Genomic DNA, 22,177 nt, shown 5'->3' with positions numbered 1-22,177 from the left:
AAAAAACCTAATTTATACTTTAAAATGAAATCTCATTTACCTACCTATATCATTTTTATTAGGTTACTTACTTTTTTCGTACCTAAAAATTCAACAAATAACACAGGTGAAATTTGGTTTTTTATATTGGAAGGACCAATAACAAAAAAACAAGTATAGGATCGGACAGGTAACACAAAAATAATATTTTACAGCATTAAAAATAACCAATATGGACTAATTATTATTTTGTTGATTTAACAACAAAAACATTATTTGTGAAATTTATCTTTGACATATTTATTTTTTAGAAAACAAAACCACACATATAAAATTAAGTACAGTAGTATCCAAAATTATATTAATTCGTATAGGTAATACACTATATTATAATACAATTATAAATACTAATAGGTTATACTGTTGTATATAGTATTATTACACAAAATATAGTAGTATATTATTGTTAATTACATATTTTCGTGTATATACGGTAAACTATTACTTATTTTTTTTTTTTTATAGTTTATGAAAAATGACTAAATCAATATGTTTATGGTAGGGCAAGACATTTTTTGATTAGCGCCACCACGGTTACTGATTAATAATATAATAATATTCTAGATAGTTTTTCAATGGGCATAATAATACAAAATAGTATATACAATATACATATATGTATATGACTAAGCAAATTTACAATAAATTATACTGTTTAGTAAAATATATATGCGCATTTAGAATAAATTATAATTGCGTGATTGTGCGCCTTTTAATGTAAATAGATTCCAAACTATGCGGGATAGTCGGACGAGTTTTTAATAATTACCTCGTACTATTAATTATAACAAAATTGGTCTATATTATTATGACCGTTACGAGATAATCATAGTGTACACGGAGTTATGCTGTTGTAATTTGTCACAATCGATCAATGCTCTGATCGTGTCATCGGTCACTATAGGTCCGTCGGTGTACACGAAACAACTGTAGTTTTTGTACTGTACGAATTCAGTCGTGCTATATTCACGTCGATCACCAATCAATAACGGATAGGTGTGCATATATATTATAGGTACTTGGTTTTTTTAAATCTTCGTTCTACACGTTTGTTGTAAAAAAAAAAAATGTGTGACGACGACTCCACGACGAAGTATAACCGCAGAGATCCGAATTTCGGGACCAAAATCGTGCACGCCGGACACAACCCTGCAGAGTGGACTTACAAGGATGTCGTGCCGCCGATTGCGATGAGCACGATATTTAATTCGTCGTCGCCAGGAGTAATCGAAGTAAAACATTGTGTTACGTTGTTATTATAAATTATAATTAATTATGGACTTGTGGCGTCTGTATAAGTCTAATAATATATTATGTATAGAGGTACATTATAGTATTTACCTATGCTTATCGTGCATATTATATATATTATATTAGATATAGATGGGCATATTTTATGAACGGTATATTATGGTTTATACTTTATGCACCTATATTAATTTGATTATTTTTATATAATAAAAATGGTAAAAAAAAGATCAAATAGAATAAAAATTTAGATGTTTTTAACCAAAAAAATAATTGCCTACTTATTTAAATGTCAAGTTTTTTTTCTAAGTTTTCTCGTCAATACCATGAGTATATCCTGATGTAATATGCTTATATTATATTTTAGATATAGTATGTACCATAATATAATATAAACCATTCTACATAAGCAGTGGTATATAGAACTAAAATCCTAAAATTGTATAAAATTAACATATTATTTATCATAATATAATTAATAATAGACATAAATTTGGTATTTTTCGTTTAAATAAATTAAAATAATTATTTACAATATTTTTTTATACAATTTCATATACTATAGTTTATTTGTTGTTTTATTCATATTTTAAATGATTTTTACTTTCGGAAAAACAGATAACAAATAAAGAAAATAATTTTGTGAAATACTTGAAAACACGCAAATACGAGTATGTATGAGTTTGGAGATTATTTTAGTTGTCTAATCTCCGGTTAGCCCACCATTTATGCCAATCACTTTAGTATACTTTATATTGAAATTTGAATAATTTTGCAGAGTACAATTTATAATTTTAATTTCGAAAATTCAATATTTTTTTTTATTTTATACTTAGGTAAAGGGTAGGACCATTTTACTGAAGAAATGGAGTATTGTTTTTGTGAAAAAAAAAATGAAGTAGTTTTCCATTAACTTCCGCCCAAATTTTTGGACTATAATCATATGTCTATTTTCTTCAAAGTATTAAAACAATAAATAACATTTTAATTTCTTAAATATTAAAATTACTTATTTCATTTTATTTGTATTGAATTTAGATATGTATGAAATTATGAAACAAATTTTAAAATTTGATTTTTATTCGTATATTTTACTATTTTATTATATATATTAGTATTATATTACTTATATACTTAACGCTGTTAATTAATATTAATATTAATGTATATATAATTAAACAATAATTTTAATTTGTATGTTATATTTTAATTTGAAGTTATTATAGTTTTAAATTATTATAAAAATTAATATTTTATCAAAACGATTTTTAATTTTAATTTGTTTCATAATTATTAATGTCTATCTATACAAAAGTATAAATATAATATATATATATTCTTTTTCAGAAAATTATAGGCTCATATTCATATTGATATATAGATAAGTGACAATTTCTTATTTCGATAATATAGACAAAACGTTAACTGGACTAACACAATGGTTAAAATATTGTTGTTGTTTTTTTTTTTTTGGGGGGGGGGAGGATGAACAATAGAAAAATACGTTATCATATATTTGTACGAAAATAATGGCTACAAATTTACTTACTTTTAAGAACACTAATTTTGACATGGTGTTGGAAACTACTCAACTATCCTCTTTGTACAAAAGTTCTGCACTGAATATTTAATAGTGGTTATGACAACAAAAATAATCGATCGGCCATCGTATATTAGTTTACAAATTGCACAATAGTATTATAAGCACATTTTTTAACTCATAATAATGTAGTTACAGACGCACTGACACAAAAATACAAAATACGTTTAAATCTTCAATGTTATTCGTGTTTTTAAAGTACCTATAGGGCAGATATAAACAAAAAGTATAATATTAAAATGATTATATTAGGTATATGAATAGTTGTATTCAACTGTTTTACTTACCTATGTTTTACAACAATCAACCCAATTTTAATTTTTTTAAATGTTCTTGAACTTTCTCCTATAAATACGTATTATTACAGATACCTAATTAGGCTAATTACTTATATATATGATTGATGTATACAGGTACCAAGGTACTTTTACAGTGTACTAGAATGGCATTGACATTTTTACACCAAAATTACATTTATAAACACGTAATAATTCTTCCAATTCAATCATATACATGATAATGAGCATATTGATTTGTTATAGGGTTACGAGTACACGAGATGCGGCAATCCCATCCGATCGGTCTTGGAAAAATGTCTGATCGCACTAGATCATGCCAAGTACGCGCTAGCCTACAGCTCCGGGATGGCGGCCATCTCGTCTATGGTGAATTTGTTGGCGCCCGGCGACCATATATTGTGCAGTTCCGACGTGTACGGTGGCACGTACCGGCTGCTGAATATAGTGGCCAAGCAGGCGGGCATCTTGTTTGACTTTGTCGACTTCTCCGACACGGCGACCATCGTCACTAATATAAAACCCAATACGAAGGTGAGAACTCCAATAATGTCATATTCGTGCCTATAATATAATTAGAACCGAGAATTTAATGCATGAAAATTTTTTTAAAAATGCAATATAAATCCCGAAAAATGCCCTATAAGAAACCTTATTAATGAATTTAAATTTCAAAAAATTCAATATATAAAACGCACTGTAAGTTATTAATAAGAACATAAGATTTATAAATTAAAAATATAAAAATTTCTCAACTGTAAAATATTTTAATTTTGAGATAGCATTATTAATTAATTATGGTGTGCGTACAGATCGTGTAAAATAAATAATGAGTATTATTAAAAATATCAAGCAACATTTAATATATACATATCCGGATTATACATTCTTTAAATATTAATAATCCTCAATAAATTACACGGTACTGTCTTACGTTTTCAATTCCATTTCATCATAGGTATCCTCCTATGGCCATAATAGTCTCTTAGATCGTTATTATTCGTATTGCCATTTCCCAGAGAATGCAATGAATAAAAAACCTAGATTTTTTGAGATATACACGAGATTTACATTTAAAGATTAAAGAGCTAAGTTTCCTTAATATTTTGTTGAAGACTATTTAACTTTATAGATTGTTATAAATATTATTCAATTCTTATTAATAAATTACTATAATTACTATTTATTTGTACTTGTATTATGCTATATTAATTACCATTTTATGCATAGTTTTATTACTGTAAATTTACCTATACTGTACTTGAACCTTACGGGCGTTTATAATAATAAATATATGGATTTTTATACAAGGAAAAAATAATTATCTAATTGTAGATTTAAAGTTTTTTTTTAACATTTTATGCATGTGTTATGAATTTATGATATATATAGTATTATATTGAATTTAACCAAATCCATCATTCATTTACACGCAATTATACTATAAAAAAAAAAAAATAAAAAATAAAAAATCAGTTTTATGAATTTTTACGCTTTAACGTTTAAAATAATAATATTATATGTAAAATAACATTTTGTATCAAATTGTATATTATTTATTTTGAATTCAGAATGAAATTTGTCGAGAAGAATAAAATCATTAAATTCGATTAAAATATGGTAATTTCATTAATCAATATAATATAGGTATTATAAATCACTCTATAGGGACACATTCTACAACAGCTAGTATATTTTTTAAATTATAGTCCGTCTCTTATCACTGGAGCTTTATCATAATAACTATAACAATGGCAAATTGACATGCTGAATATTTTATATACGTGTATATATATAGTATACGTATACTATACTTGGTTTTAGTAAATTTATCTAAATCAATTATTTCGAAACAATAATTATTATTATACAACGCATCTGTCGCATCTGTATAGATTAATACCTTTTAATTTATCTGCAGCTACAGCTGATTCCTTACATTTCATTGTAATTCCATGAGTAAAACAGAAACAATTTTTATAATTATATATTAACTACTAGGTATTGTTCTAGATAATTATTTTGTATACATATTATTATTTGTAAGTATTAAGACTCATTGACTTGTATGTTTAAAATACCTTAATATACATTATAATAACGTTCAAATAAAGTATGGCTCTCTGGTATTTATTTTACTCATTCCAAATGAAGCTGTTGATTTGGACATATACATTTTAAACAAATATAGTTTATATTAATATACTATTAATATAGTTGATATTTTGTGTGTGATTTTATAAAACCACAATTGTCAAGACCTCTGCGGTACCTATATTATATTCATATTCGTGCATCAACATACCATCTAATTATACTTGTCATTGGTTATTTTAATTGTCTTCGTACTTAAAAGTATATTGTTATAGAATATATTATTGCATTTTATTTTAGCTCGTTTGGTTTGAGAGTCTATCGAATCCTTTAATGAACGTACTAGACGTACAAAAAGTGTCTGAAGTCGTTCACAAGATTCGAGCAGATATCATAGTGGCTGTTGACAATTCATTTGTGACCCCCTATTTTCAGGTATTTATATGGAATTATAATTTATAATGAAACCAAGATATATGTGTATATAATTAATTCTGCGAATCGTTTAAATTATTAAGTTAATGGTCTAGATCATTTACATTACGAAATCATTTAGCTATAAGTAAAAAAAAATCTTTGAAAACCGTTTAATCGACGAGAGTAGCTAAAACATGAAAGGGCGTAATTTATAGTGGTAGAGGAATGGCAAAGTTTACGTCTAACGTAACCAGGAACGTATACAGGGGGGTTCCCCTTGCCACCGAAAAAATTCGAGTAACGAGAAAAAAATTGTTTTATTATGTTCGGCACAATTTGTATTGCTAAATTTTGTAAGCCCCTCCCTACATTTTTTTTTGTATACGTGCCTGAATAACGTAAGTATATAGGATCTATAAATTTCTTGTAATTTCGTATAATACATACTTGTAATTTTATAACATATTTATCGCCATCATCGCAAGGACACATAGGTATTTTAGGAAAATTTTCTTGTGGTCCATTATTATTAGGTATCTATAAAGACCTGTAATGGCTGTAATCGGTTTAATGTGCGATCTTCCGACGAATTCGTAGTCTAACGATTATATATTTAGAGAATCGATTGAATCCATTTATTTTAATTCACGGGAAAGAATGTTCTACAATTTTAATCAATCGACGAATATTATAGAATATTTTTTTATTACTTTTATATTATATTAGGTACTTTTTGTTTATTTATTCCGTATATTAATATAAATACCAGGTTTTTGTATATATCTATACCAGCAATTAAGCAAACTATTATAATTTATAATGTTAAAACATCATGCCTACTTTGAATGTTTAAACCATAAAAATAATATAAATTGTTTTTATTTTGTTATAACACCATACACAGAGACCGTTGGATCTTGGCGTTGATGTGATAATGTATTCGTTGAGTAAATATATGAACGGACATTCAGACGTAATTATGGGGGCACTGGTTACTAACAACAAGGATTTGTATGAAAAATTACATGTTTTTCAATACAGTAAGTATAATAAAATATTGTTTATATTTACGCAAGAAAACATTTTCAAATTCTTAAATATAATTAAGTTAAAAAATAATTTTGTAACGCGCTAACGAGATTTTTTACCTAATCGGATATTATTAACCATAATTTTTCGAACGGATCTTTACGACGTAAAAATCGAAATTACGAGTGGCAATGAAAAATTAAACGAGGATAATCATTTATTCAGAATAAAAGTTTATGTAAAAGACTTGAAATACGCGGTCCTGCATTATAAATTTTTTTTAAATTTAATAAAACATATTTTAATTCAAAGTTTACTTAACAATTTTAGTGCATTTATTAGGTGCATTATTTTGATTCTTTAGGACATTACATTCTTAACTTGATTATATCGATATAATACTCATAAAAGAAATCATCGATCTATATTTTGTCGCAGCGTGTGGAAACGTACCTTCATCGTTTGACTGTTACTTGGTCAACCGCGGGCTGAAGACGCTGCACGTACGCATGGAACAGCACATGAAGAACGCCACGGCGGTGGCGGTGTACTTGGAATCGCATCCGAAAGTGATCAGAGTTAACTACATGGGCTTACCCAGTCATCGACAACACGAAATCATCAAAAAACAGTTTACCGGCCACAACGGCATAGTATCGTTCTACATCAACGGCGGTATCGAAGTTAGCACTAAGCTATTGGAATCGTTGAAGTTGTTCTGCATTACGTGCAGCCTGGGCTGCTACGAAAGCCTTGCGGCTCTACCGTGAGTATACCTATGCCACAGATAATTTAAACATTACGAGGTTATTCATTTAACACGAGATGTTCATTGTTTCAGTAAACAATAATTTTTGGATTTATTTTAATTTTTTTACTCTTTTGAATGATAGCATAATATATATTTTTAATTTCATATTCTGAAACAAAATTTTATAAATTCGTGATTTAAAAAATTATAACGATAAAAAATACTAAAGAATACATTTATTTTATAACAGTTTGGTTTTTCATTAACTTAAAATGACGTAAAAAATATATCTTCAAAAATGTTAAGTTATGTTTTGAAATAATGAGTGTCTTATAGTCTTATTACTTTAAATGAATCGTCCAATATATGCAATGTACTTATAGTTTTATAAATATTTTTTAAGAAAGTTATTTTGAAATAGTTGTATTTAATTAAATTATGGGTCACTTTATTTACTATAATACTTATACAATGATGGTTGTACTTAATGTTGTTATTTTGAAGTTTGCTTTCTCGTCGACTTTAATCTGAGTAGCACTATTGTATACAAAACCAAATAGTTCCCGAAATAAATTGGTTTGTTTGGCCTAACTTGGACGTGTGTGTCGGTTTTAAAATGTAAATAAATATAAATACATAATTATGTGTAATTTCCTTAAAAATGATATAAGTATAGAGATCACAAAAACAGACTTTAAAAATATATACACTACAAAATTTCAAAAGATACAAAAATATACATTTAAAAAAAAATGATACCAAAAAATGTTGAAAAAAACTGTAATTAAAAATAACGTCAATTTATCCTAAACCATTACGTCCACGTGGATCACCTAAAAATTACAACCAAAATAAAGATTTGTCCATACATTTATATTTAATCGATTTAAAATAAAGAATAAAAAAAAATAGGTACTATTACAATAGGAACAAAGTATAAACAACATAAAGAATTAATAAAATTTATAGTAAGTTTGTTTCTATTTTAAATATTTTTATAGGGGGTTTTAAAAACAACGGGATAGAAACAATCATATGAAGTTCAAATTCTTTAAACATTAGTCAAAATCATCACGACACTTTATAAACTAGGAGTGTTTTGTAAATGTGTAAAAAAAATGATTCTATATTAAATAAAACAATCTAACTGGAATAAAAAAACGACCATAAATAGAAAATCTTATTTGGTTAAAACAAGTCACAAACAAAAATATATATTTTAATTATAAAAAATGTAATTTTAATAAAAAATTACAAAAGAATAAAAAGTGTAGCAATTTTTCTAAAGAAGTTTTAAGTTCCTAGTTTAAAGTGGGGGGGGGGGCAACTTCACGCACGTGGGGGGCCTCGAAATTTTTAAACAATTTCCACGACTAAAGTTGAAGTTCGCAAATCATTGTACATTATTGCAAACTATTTGCAAAATATATATGTATAAAAAACAGCGCTTATTTATAATTTTTATATTTTTAAATTATGTGTAAGCGCAATTAATGTGGAATTATATTTATATTTTTTTTAACCTTTGACCTATCAAACAAAGCGGGGGTAGTTGGCACCACGAACTGAATTTTGCTCTGTTGCCGTAAAAAATGTGTTGCAAATTTTTTTATCAACGTTGCAAATTGTTGCGAATTAGTTGCAAAAAAATGAGATCGATTTGAAAACGATCGGATAAAGTCGGGGTGTCAACTTCACGTACAAACATTTCTGAAATATTAAGAATGTAGATTAATTTTACTAATAGTAAAATAATTAAATTACTTTAGTCTTTAATAGCTATATTAAAAATTATCATAAAATATACTTAATAGTGTAGGCCAACAGATTGTTTTTGCGAAAAATGTGTCGATCGTAGACGGTTCGTCAATTTTCATTTCTAAAGATATTTATGCTAGGTACCTTAGATACCTGCCATCATGAGTAATTGATTTTTCAGTAAGTTTAAGTCAAACTAATATTATGAATCATATATTTGATTGTTATTAATTTATATTGTTATGTTATTAAGTCAATATAGATACCAAATTACCGATGAAACGTATTTCGGCAAAAAAATATCGTTACGATAAAAATAGATCATTAGCAGATAATTTATAATTTATAGAATATACCTATATACAGGTCAGGATCGTTCTCTTGAATGTAAGCAACTCGACTATAATAATATATAGGTATATAGTATGTACCAGTAGTTTCACGACGAATTGGTAAGGGCATTGCGCTCTAACCGCAATAATTGTAGGCAATGGTGACAGTATGTCACCGCTAGAGTGCGGTGTTCGGATTAACTCTACCTTGTCAGTATTGGATTAGACTTGCTTTATATTTATATAACCGAACTGTTAAGACCTCATGCGAGGACGCCCGCGGTAATCGACGTCAACTCAGCCGTACGGCTTACCTCTATACCCATATTGGATATAGTTGTATATAAACCCTTTAATATGATAATACCTTTACTACGTTATATAAACATCATTGATCCATTGTGCTTACTGACTCACCGGCCAGTTTGACACAGGATCAGTTCTGACGTCTTCGATTAACCTGCAATAGATATCCGGCCTTGCCAAAACTTTTTTTATTCATGTTTTCAATGTTTTCTACCTTCCTATTTTCAGCCACCGCGAGAATCATAAAATCATATTAATATTGTATTGTAATCAACGTTATTGTATTATCCCACATCGTCGAAAAGCACAATTATTTTTAAGATTTTACATGGGCTAATACGATTAGTAACATTAAGTGATCATTGTTATTTATTATTATATTCGGATCGGTAGGTACAGGAAGATTCGCTTGTTCTTGCACGCATTACACATTTGCACAGGTCGACGCACATCACTTAGTGTGTCGCGAATAAATCGGTATAATCAACTGATATATTATTTCACTGTTCAATGTTAATTGTTAATATTATTCTCTCTTTAAAAATCAACAATTTCACAATAAGATTCCGATCGGGGCAATGGAGCAAATTTCATGTTAAAAACGTATTTAAACGCTTCCTTAGCTTCTAAGGCTTAGTATAATTAGGTGTACTACCTACTTTACGCTCTACAAACAATATTTTTCCATTTATTTATTCAAAGATGCGTTTATATAAATATAATCAATGATATAATATTATTGTCATATCAACGCAGTATAAGTCACAAGTAATCAGTAAGTCAAAAAATACTCACAAGCACTTTGTAGCCTTATAATAGTTGGCCGGCTAAGTAATATTGATCTAGAGTCACAATATATTATAATTTACATAATATATTATATATATTTTTGGCCATTCGGTCAAACGAAATGTTTAATTGCACACGCGTTTGTGATGTATATGCGCATAGACAAATCTCCAAGAAGCCACAGAAAATACTGAAGATAGAAAAACTTGATATTATTTTACTGTATTGTAGATGATGTATACAAACAATTAATATTTTTGATTTTTCTGATTTGCACAGTTGTAAAATGACGCATACTTCGCTTACGGACGAAGAAAGACAATCCACGGGCATTCACGATAATCTTATTCGATTGTCCATAGGTTTGGAATACTACCAGGACTTGATCGACGACTTAGAACAAGCAATTCAAGCAAGCGGAGCAATGGATAAATCTTAACGAATTAAACATTAATCTTAATAAATATTTTATTATATTATAATAATTATAATTATATACCTATATATATATATATGTTTATATTAACCAATTAACATTAACGTAATTTGACACAATTAAAATACTATTTTAACTAAAAACGATTATTTTTGAACAGAAGCTTTTAGTGCTTGATCGAGATCAGCGATTAAATCTTCTTCCGATTCTAATCCTACAGACAAACGGATTAAATTGTCTGAAATGTTTAATGCTGCTCGTTCTTCTGGAGGAACTGAAGCGTGAGTCATAAGTGCTCTGAAAAAATAATGCATTATTACATAATGTACCTCCCGAGTATACCTATGTAAAAACATTTTATCAACCCCTTCCTACCATTCCATAGAATATACCTGAGCACACCCCTGGTTTAGGTAATAGGAGTACTTACGGATGATCGGCCAGACTTTCGAATCCTCCGAGACTTTCAGCTAAGCAAAACACTCTGATGGCTTGTAAAAATCTAGTGGCTTCACCGATACCGCCTTTGATGTAAAACGACAACATGCCGCTGAAACCACTGGCCTGTTTTAACGCCACCTTGTGTTGGGGGTGCGACGGCAAACCTGGATGCATCACTTGTTCAACGAGCGGATGCTGTTCCAAGAACTTGGCCACGGCTAATCCGTTCTTCATGTGCTCCTTCATTCGCACGTGCAGGGTTTTCAGGCCACGATTGACGAGGTAACAGTCGAAAGGCGACGACATGATACCGCAAGCTGTGAGAAAAGACAGGGCATATAAACAATAAATATTTAAAATAAATAATTATTAGTTAACAGTGGCGAGCAGACACTTCCAATGCTGAAGGAGGAGAGGTTACATTAAGAAATATATTAAGGACATTTTTATTTAAATGTATAATAATTTATATGTTTATATATTTATATATATCATTAAATACAGTTTTCGTACATAACATGTCAACAAATAGAATATTATAATATATCGTATAAGTCACCCTGTATATTATAATTATAAACTACAGTAGGAGTCAGACTAAAACATAATATTTGCACCAATTATCTTTTACGAGTACTTACAATTCTGAATGTAGGCTAGACGATCGAATAATTCTGTATCGTTTACGACAAGTGCGCCCATTATAACGTCCGAATGACCGTTCATGTATTTACTTAGTGAGTAAAGTACGACATCTGCACCCAATTCAAGCGGTTTCTATGTACAAATGACCAAACGCAATGTCAACGATTAAATCTTAATACTATGCTTGATATTAATATTTAAAAAAATACTTAAAAAGGTTATTGTATGATAAAAATAATGATTTTATACAAATTATACATGATTGTTAACTCGATTAAATAATGATAAATAAAACTTCATATAAGTCAAAAAATACTCTCATTAAAAAGAAAAAAAATATTTTTATTTATTTTTTCAACTTATAATATAGATATTTTAAACAAATAGAGCTTTCTTAATTTCTTAGTAAAATATTTTAATACCTAATATATTATTTAATTGATAGTTTATAATTTTGAAGTTTTTGTTTTACATTTCTAAAATTTACGTTAGTCATTTTTCGAAGTTTTCTTTTGCGGGATTTTAAATGCATTTTACAAGACTAAGAATTTATTTTATAAGATATTATAAAAAAAAAATTTGTAAACTATACTTATATAGCCTTAATAGTTAATAATTATATACATCCGTACGTTGTACCACCAATGTGAATATATTTTCATATGAACTGCGAGTTAAAAGACACCATACAAAATTATATCTACAGGAACTTATATTAAAATTATGAAATTGGTGATTTAATGTTACGATTATTTATTTACTTGGAAATAAGGTGTCTGGAACGTGTTGTCGACAACTACGATGATGTCTTTTCGTATATTATGAACAATTGTCGAAATCGATTCCAAGTCAGCAACTCTCATACACGGGTTTGTAGGGCTCTCCATCCACACCAACTAAATACACACAAGATTTTTTTTTTTTTTTAGATGTTTAAAAATAAGACACCTGTATTATATAAGTATAAGTCAAATAAAAACACTTATAAATAAACATCGGAAACGAATTAAATGTCAAGTACATGTACCTATATTTTTTTTATATGATCATATTCCATTACCATAATATTATTATAATTATTATTGCTGAAGTTATTATGACCTGTGTAGTAAATGCAAAATTAGTTCATTCATAAATTATTTTTTTAAAGATTGTACTCAATTAATTTATAATTTTAATATCCACTTAATAACCACTTCACCGGACACGAGGTAAAAACAATTATAGATAAATTATGCGTACCCTCACGCCCGTGTCAACGAGAATATAATATAAAGTATTATAGTAATACTATAATTATTATGTATAGTAGTCATGCCGGTATAGGTACATGAAAAATGAGCATGGAACAGATTGATTATTTTAAAAGTTAACTCTAATGTAGCACTTACACTATTATTTTCTGATTTCGTTTTATCGATTAAAATATTTCTATAAAAGTTTTTTTTTTTATAAAATACTTACATAATAAAATCAAAATTCTAGGATAATTTGTCTTTATTATTATCTGATCATTTTATACACTATTAAATATTAACTTTTATCAACTCATCAATGTTTTAAGTAAAATTTAATAAATTAAATTACTATAGTATAGTTTTGAACTTTTGAATGATCATCACAGATATTGAAATAATTATAAAATTATTTAAATTATTTTTTGTTTTTATTTATTCGTGTACTTATATATTTTTATTGTTACTACTATAATTCAAGTATTTACGAATCTGTTATTATTAAATAATTATAAATATATATTTTTAAATAAAATAAATGATATTACCAAATTTGTAATAGGTACCTAAGTAAATCAAACGGTTGATAATAATTTTGTTTTTAATGTGTTAAATGTGATTCAGACAAACTTAATCACGTATTCACATAATTTTAACATATTATACTCATATGATATTCTAATTTATGCGTTTAGTGTTGGTGTTGCTTAGATGAAAAATATTTTTTTTTTAAATGAATATATTTTCTGGCTGTGATCTATCTAAAATGATTAAAATATTTTTTCCGTTACATCTGTGTTTTATGATGACTATGATGAACGCGTATACAATAAAGATGTGTAACTTACTAAACAAAATTATTGTTTGAATTCAAATTTCAATCAATACATACTTATATTTACGCTACATCTTTCCAAACGATGTGGTATAGATTTTTTCATAATTTATAGAAAATAAATTAATATGAAGACTACACTGGATTGAATTAAAAGCATATACCAACAACTTGAGAGGTATAATCGCATATTTGTAGCTATACCCGTCTATCGTTATGATCTATTTAACACATTGTTATAAATTATAATTTATACTTTATAGTACCGTAGTAGGTAGTGCATATCGTACTCGCAAAAAATAAAAACATGTAAATATGTATTATCGAAGATTCGTGATCTAATCATTAAAAATGTTGTGTTGGTTTTCATGCTCAATACACAATAATTCATGTTACTGGCATATATTCGTGTGTGTGTAATGTGTGATGTATTATATTATTATGTACCTAGTACCTATATAATAGACGTACAATGGCCGGTATACGTGAAAATCGTAAGAATATATAAAAACCTTTGAACTTTAATAGGTCGACCCAAGGTCAATCGCGTGGTGGTTATGAGATTGGAATGATCTAGATACGTACTGTAATCTATAGGTTTAAGCATGTATCAAATGTATTTAAATCACACGGTACATATTGTGAAGATAAATTAAGCGATGATATAATATGTCATATACATATATATATATATATATATATATATATATATATATACACACACATATAAACGTATATGTAAATGTTATTTATCGCACAATCAGTGCTAATAAGTAATAAGCGTGTGTTTTTAGGATATGGCTTAGCTTGATAGCTTGAATTAATCGTTTTTTACAATTAAAATGCTATCATGGTTAGCCTATATAGTTAGGTTATCTATTATTTAAGATGGTTTTTTAATAATTACTTAACATTATTTAAATGTATTAGATATAACTGTAAAACTATACGTAAAAATATCAAATCTATGTTACTCTTTTTTATGGCTATATAACAAATGTACAGTATACCTATATACTGTAAGTAAATAAAAATTATCGGTGACTACTTTAATCTTGATCTCTCCTCCTTGAATATGCTGGTATATGCACTTCTAGCAGGTTAGGTGCTGGTCTTCATAGACGCAAATAGCTGGATTTTTTTTGGAGGGGGATGATCAAAGTGCTAAATTTTTAATTGAAGGAGTAAGTCCTATCCCCCTATTTACGCCAATGTGCAATGTTTATATTTAGTTAAGTATATAATTAGCTATAAAATATTAAAATATGATCTCACCTTAGTCTCGGGCAAAATCAATTTTTCTATGTTCTTGTCGTCCGTCATGTCAGTCATTGTGAATTTCACATTGAATTTAGACGCAATCTTCGAAAAGTACCGATTCGTTCCACCGTACATGTCGTCGCCGCATAGGATATGGTCTCCGGACTGCAACAGTTGGACAACAGCCGTAGTGGCGGCCAGGCCAGATGCATAGGTTAGACAGTGTTTGCCACTGTCCAGCGAAGCTATGCATTTCTGCAAAACATTTCTGGTCGGGTTTCCGCACCTACTGTACTCAAATCCCTGCATGTAAAAGGAAAAATAAAAAATGTAATTCTGCGCAAGCGAAGTCTAAGAAGTAAAAATCACTATTGTCTTAGCTTAAATACAAAAATCTATAAACTATGATCAATTGAACTCAAATATTGATCAATATATATATTATACTATTGCGACCCATATGCAGTGTGCACATAAGAAAGTTGGAAACTTGAACAACTTGTACGCGCATGATGTTTGTATTTGTTAAAATATTAAATAATAAATATATTTAAAAATATATTGTCCCTGCAGTGTTGCATTCCGAAACTGGTTTATTGAATAATTTCACTTATATAGTGAATATAGTTATCTATTGGTTTTGTGGTGAAAATGCAATTTTATTTTGTGTTGTTACTCTGTGGGTCTGCGATGAACTGTGTTTGTCGAGGTTGAAAGAAAAACTTACAGCGTGATCATTTGGACCGTATTGTTTGTAGGTCGTGGTCAGTGAAATCGGAGGAACAACGTCTTTAAAAGACCACTGGTCCGGATTTTGGCCCACGTGTATAGCTTTAGTTCCAAAGTGTTGATCGATCTTCTTCTGGCACGGTAGGTTATTCGAATCTGCCATTGTTTACTAAAATATTTAAAATAAATAAATGTAATTAAACTAACACGTTCAAAACCACAATACAAATTGTACTAAAAATAAAAATATGGAACAAATTATGATTTTTTTCTATGGGAAATATATTTTTGAATATAAAAATATAATATTCAATATTGTACCTGCATATAAATATATACAAACTCGTAATTCTTTTATACCTAAAAAAATTTGAGTTTTAGCATTGAATTAATTCATTCTCACCTCGATACGAAAATAAATGTACCCATATCATCGATTACGTATAATAAAACCTTATGTGTGTTGAAATTCAAAAACTGTTATAAAATCATTCCTTTATGATATTGTTGTAATTTATCTAACGAAGTTTTGCTACGTAGTACGTACCTATAGTCATCTATATACAAAGAAGAGTATTTATATTGCTGTGTTTCAATATTGCATTATAGAGCTTGTTTTTTTTTTTAAATTGTATATACAAATAAATTGTTGGCATTTACGTATATTTATATATTATTTTTTGACACATTGATCAAAGTAAGGTTTTTTTGTATTAAATCTACTTGAAATTAATTTAAACTCTTGTATAGTTTAAATAAGAATAATTCACATAAACTACTTATGTAATAATTGTATAATACTTATGTTATTAAACGTGTATAAATAAATAAGAACAATCGAGTTCGGAATAGGTAAAGAACTTGTGTAAACACTAAACTACAATTAATCTAAACAATTCATTTTTTATACTTTGATTTAATTTGTTTTATCATATTTCATTGCCTTACTTATCTCGAAATTCGTCTGGTTGTATTAAATACACGTATTATATATTCTTTATTTTTTACTTTTTAAGTTCACATTTTTGTGTATCTGACGTCACTTTTAGCTTTAGGAACAGTAAACATGGTCTGATTTTTAATTTTAATTTATTTTTTGTCAAAAATTGGACAAAGAAGATAATTCTAGTACTTCAGAATAATCAGAGAAAAAACAATTATGAAAAATCTAGAACTTTTAGTTTTTACGCAAATCCAGTTTTTGACCATCAGACAGATTTTGTTATCTTGTAATTTAAAAACAAAAATTCGTAAGAATTTTCAAATTAATTTTCTTTTAAGTTTTATTTTATTAGTATGTGAAAGTTTTGATTTTTTTTAAAAGTTATTTTCAATAATTTACGATAAAAATATTAAGTTTATTTTAAACAAAAACTGAAAAATTTAATACAAAATCTCACTTGTATTTATAGCTTCTAAAAAAATAGGTATACTTTTTTTTTACAATCGTCTGAAGTTCTAATTTTGACAAAATTGGTTGTGTATTTAAAAGAAAAATATCAATTTTAGTTATTCAAAACTATCATTTAAATATTTAAATTAATTTTAAGCTATTGCAGCCTATTTATGCTACAACAATATTCACGCTGTTCTCTACTGTTAGTCGGAATTGAATCAAAAGTGAATAATGCGCGATATAATTGTTTACTATTATAATAATTTATAATAATATCTACTTGATGTTTTCGGTAAAATCTAAGTCAACTTGCCTAATACCAATATAAATATAAAACAAAATATTTTTAGTAATACTAGGCTGACAAACCACAGGCTCCGCTCAGAAAAATACCTATGCTATAATTTATCATTTACCTAATTAAAATTCAATAAATCTGTTAAATGACCTACTCAGTACTCAACTAGGAGATACACAATCCACACCTACTATACAACAGAGCACTTACTTATACAATGTTTTTTATCATTTCGGACGATTATAATGGCTAATAGTCCTTGTAGGTATTTTATATGGAATTCGGTAATCGTACGTAGATCACGTGTCGTTTTTATATTTTTCCGTTTTAGTAATGTAAATTCGAGCGTATTGAATTTGATTAAGCAAATATGTAACATTAGTTATTGATTTCCATTAGTGTGCCTATGTAAGTATAGTGTATTAGCATGTATAAATGTATAATACATTGATACGTACACCTAGGTATATAGAAATCAGAAGGAACTTCACATATCGGTAATGCAGAAGTGTATGTTTTTCTTCACATGTTTTATAATAATTTGTGTAATAAGTTAATTGAATATTGAGAACATACTAGATAGTGATAATATTATTATACGTATATATGATGTACGTATATTTATATTATAATTTTATCAAATTAATGTTCATACCTAATTAAATTTTAAAATAATTTGTACATGTTCATTTTCTGATTCGTAAGTATAAGATTTACTAAATCAATGAAACAAACTTACAAGTATAGCAACATTTACTCAATATAATAATAGGTTTCAATAATCTAATCATTATAATTAGCTATTTATATTAACACTTTTATTATTTAATACCTAATTATCACCTATACCTTACTAAGTATAAAGAGATTGCACTAGAAGAAGTAATATATAAAAACATTATACAGCTATAATTATTATTTTTATCAATATTATATCCACAAAAAAATGTTTGTTTATTTATTACGATACAATCATAGTATTATTAGTATTTATTAAATACGCAATAAATTATTAAATTTGTGTAAAAATTATGTATAAAATAAACATATTTTGAAAAATAAATTATAGAATTGAAAAAAAATTATTTTTACTTTAAGTAAAAATTTTTTTAAGTCTATAATATGATACCGTATGTTGACGTGGTGAATTTTAAATATTATCCGGCCCAGAAAATTGTATTTCAACAGCCTCAATAAACAATAAATACAAAAAAATTACTTTAATTGTGAATTCGGGATAAATATGTGCCTAGCGCCTACTCATTTCATACATTAAGCTTTAAAGTTACATGTGTAAATCAACATAAGATATTGATTTTAAATTTGTGCATGTCAGGTAGATATAAAAATCATATATAATTAGATAAAAAAAAATACTAACATTGTTATTTATATATATAATATTATATCTGGTCGTGACGTGATCTCAGATCACAGCCGAGTATCTATCGCAGAGACAATACAATTAACTCGTACATACAATTATATTATTATCAGTGATTATAGGTTTGAGTTTTAGTTTAGTTCTCTCTTTGTTAAACCATGCTCTAAAAGACGTTAGTACAATGGACAGGACAGGCCACAGGCGTATGCGTACCCACTAGCCATGTTCTACAATACATAATCTATATAAATATATAATATATTTAAATCTTAAATGTTCAATGTCAATGATAGTATAATACTGTACACTATACAGTACTATACTATTATTATAGAAACGTGTGACCGACGCAACACACAGATGATTGCTACTTTTAATAAAAAAAAAAAAAGAAATAATTAAATAATTTTGAAATTCAAAAATGTAATAAAATCGATTCGATTTATCTGGATTAATAAGTTAGACGAATTTTTTTAGAGTCTTGACTGGGCCATGGTTTACCAGGAAACCTAGTGGCCATCTATTGGCTGCACAAACTATCACTATCTAGATAGTGTGGCTAAATAATGTATAAAATATAAATACGAAAATATTGTAAACAGACTTCAATTACGTAAAACAAACGATTCAGCAAACTATTTTTACAAAATATAAAATATACAAAGATGAATTTTAAATGGTAAATTTACGTATAAAAATATTTTTAAGAAAACAAGAAGTGGAACACACTCAGTCTTACAATAGTAGTTTAGTGATAACGTATACAGATTCTGATTGGCCTGTGACTATTATTCTTTAAACAATACAATTGAAAATAAAATTGATTTTATCAAAAACCGGATTTGTGTTAAGAGTCCTGTTTTTCTCTATTTTTTTTTTTTGTTTTTCCGATTACTCTGAAATATCTGAAATATTTGAATTATCTATTAGGTCTAATTTTCTTGATAGAAAGAAGGTGGTGGTGACAGCTCATCACACTCAAAGTTGAAGATTGAAGTATTTTTTTTTTTTTTTTTTTTTATTTCCAAGTATAACAAACAGGAAATATAATTATTTTAGTTAAATATTAGATTTATAAACTGTTTATTAATCTCGTTTTCTGTAGTTGTAATTTTTTGTTACATGTGGTATATGTTTACGAAATCTTAAAATTCTTTAAAATTTTATAAGTAAACGATAATAATACGAGTAACTATTCGACTAGAATATGACGGAAGTTGTACCTACTCAAAAAAAAGAAGTTATTACAGGAAATGCATTTAGTAGGCACATAAATTATCTTCTTAATTATGATTTTGAATTTATATGGGCAGTGGTGCAAATACGAAAAATTGCTAAGCTCAGATAATTTTTTTAAAATTATACCATAAATGATATATGTATAAATATTGTGATATATTCTGTAACAAATATTTTTTTAGTAAATTAGTGCATTTATTTTATTGTAAGAAAAACAAAACAATTTATTATAAAATCATTTTATTTTATAAATATTTTTCTAATTAGTTTAAAAAATATCTCTAATTCCGAGTACAAAAAAAAACCGTGAAAACAGTTTCTATTAAAAAATGATATACCTGAATTCTATTCTTATTTTTTGAAGAGGCTTCTAGAATATTTGAGACGCTAAGCCCCTCCCCCTATTTGTGTCACTGACTAAAGCCCTATAAGCATACTAGAACAAAGTTTAAATCAAATTTAAATTTATTTTCGTTTTTTATATTTTATTTTATATTATTACTAAAAGAAAAACAAAGATTCAACATTTAAAATATTTGAATATTTGGTAACAGTTCAGTTCTAATTGAAATAATAGAATATTAAATAGGTACTTAATAAAATTTGGATTTGCCATTTCGTATTATTACCTATTATGAGTTATATATACTTTTTTAAATAATTATTTTTATACCTATAATAGCTATAATATACATGCATTTTTTTAAACAGATATTTTAAAACATTAATTATTGTTTATTCAACACTAAACATACCTATATTCGTGATTAAATTATGAACAGTGATGGGTTTATAAAATATAAATACATAATAACTAATTTATAGGTAAATTATATGAATTTTTCTAAAAAAGTAGGTACCTATCTAATACCTTTATAAATATTAATATTAAAATAACATGATATTCGGAATAAAATATTATGACGTAAAGGTATTAGAATCGTTTTTTTTCTAAAGTATACTTATTATGTACGAATACCCATGTAAACGAAACGACAACTAATAGTTTACAATGTTTATATTATAATATTAATTATTTTATCGAAGTATAAACTATAAAGGTATAATTTAACACAAATTACATGCGAAAGAAATACTTACAATATTAGGTTGCGGTGTTATTAGTTGTTGGACAACTGAGCACGTGGCGTAGCAAACTGCGTTGAATTTAAATAAGACTCACCTCCCAACAAATTCAACTCGATTGCCACACTGGTGGTGCACTGGTGTTGTGCGATCCGGTATCGGTGTTTTATTCGTTTTGTCGACTGTAACGACGCGCATGCGTAAGAGAAACCCTTCTTCGCCGAATGCGTTCGTGTGTGTGCCGTGTGCGACTATGCTCAAAATATTAAATAATAAAGATAATAATAATAATAATAAATGTACCTTTAGTTCGGCTACGGACTGAAAAAGCGGACGCGGAGAATAAAAAGTAACTGGTTAATGCAGAGGGGGGGGGGGCTGGTAAGCAATGATATAATTAAATAATATTTAATTACTTGTAAGTTTGTTTATTTGAAAAAAATCGAGTGTTCATTCGCGTTTACTTAAGTATTATTATTATTATGTTTACCCAATTATTGAACGATTTCAAAACAATGTATATTAAACAAACAA

General features: G+C 27.3%; 2 protein-coding genes across 3 annotated transcripts; one reads left to right on the top strand and one right to left on the bottom strand.

Moving 5' to 3' along the window:
• Positions 1 to 1,103: 1,103 nt before the first annotated feature.
• LOC113561314 (putative cystathionine gamma-lyase 2) lies at positions 1,104 to 11,214 on the top strand. Its single transcript, XM_026967653.1, has 6 exons — positions 1,104 to 1,271; positions 3,430 to 3,717; positions 5,578 to 5,712; positions 6,599 to 6,734; positions 7,162 to 7,489; positions 10,939 to 11,214. The coding sequence occupies exons 1-6, from the start codon at positions 1,107 to 1,109 to the stop codon at positions 11,096 to 11,098; spliced, it is 1,212 nt and encodes a 403-aa protein (XP_026823454.1). The 5' UTR covers positions 1,104 to 1,106; the 3' UTR covers positions 11,099 to 11,214.
• On the bottom strand, positions 11,164 to 21,812 carry LOC113561313 (cystathionine gamma-lyase). Of its 2 annotated transcripts, XM_026967651.1 has the most exons (7): positions 21,659 to 21,812; positions 16,239 to 16,409; positions 15,527 to 15,814; positions 12,943 to 13,077; positions 12,178 to 12,313; positions 11,526 to 11,853; positions 11,242 to 11,392 (listed from the first exon to the last, which is right to left on the bottom strand). In XM_026967651.1, the coding sequence occupies exons 2-7, from the start codon at positions 16,401 to 16,403 to the stop codon at positions 11,242 to 11,244; spliced, it is 1,203 nt and encodes a 400-aa protein (XP_026823452.1). In that variant the 5' UTR covers positions 16,404 to 16,409; positions 21,659 to 21,812. The 2 variants fall into 2 exon arrangements, with proteins under 2 accessions (XP_026823453.1, XP_026823452.1); XM_026967652.1 differs by lacking the exon at positions 21,659 to 21,812 and having other exon boundaries at positions 11,164 to 11,392; positions 16,239 to 16,403.
• Between the last annotated feature and the right edge of the window lie 365 nt (positions 21,813 to 22,177).

The sequence above is a fragment of the Rhopalosiphum maidis genome, chromosome 4, assembly GCF_003676215.2.
Source record: "Rhopalosiphum maidis isolate BTI-1 chromosome 4, ASM367621v3, whole genome shotgun sequence".
Lineage (NCBI taxonomy): Eukaryota > Metazoa > Arthropoda > Insecta > Hemiptera > Aphididae > Rhopalosiphum > Rhopalosiphum maidis.
Note: the sequence above shows the minus strand (reverse complement) of the source record. Positions and strands in the feature narration are given on the sequence as shown.

What these genes read in the sequence shown, in the direction of transcription:
- LOC113561314 (XM_026967653.1), top strand. Translation starts at nt 1,107, where the DNA reads ATGTGTGACGACGACTCCACGACGAAGTATAACCGCAGAGATCCGAAT. An exon ending in ATATAAAACCCAATACGAAG is followed by an intron (nt 3,718 to 5,577) that starts GTGAGAACTCCA and finishes ATTTTATTTTAG; the next exon opens with CTCGTTTGGTTTGAGAGTCT. An exon ending in ATTACATGTTTTTCAATACA is followed by an intron (nt 6,735 to 7,161) that starts GTAAGTATAATA and finishes ATTTTGTCGCAG; the next exon opens with CGTGTGGAAACGTACCTTCA.
- LOC113561313 (XM_026967651.1), bottom strand. Translation starts at nt 16,403, where the DNA reads ATGGCAGATTCGAATAACCTACCGTGCCAGAAGAAGATCGATCAACAC. An exon ending in TCTAGCCTACATTCAGAATT is followed by an intron (nt 11,854 to 12,177) that starts GTAAGTACTCGT and finishes CTTTTCTCACAG; the next exon opens with CTTGCGGTATCATGTCGTCG. An exon ending in GAAAGTCTGGCCGATCATCC is followed by an intron (nt 11,393 to 11,525) that starts GTAAGTACTCCT and finishes TTATTTTTTCAG; the next exon opens with AGCACTTATGACTCACGCTT.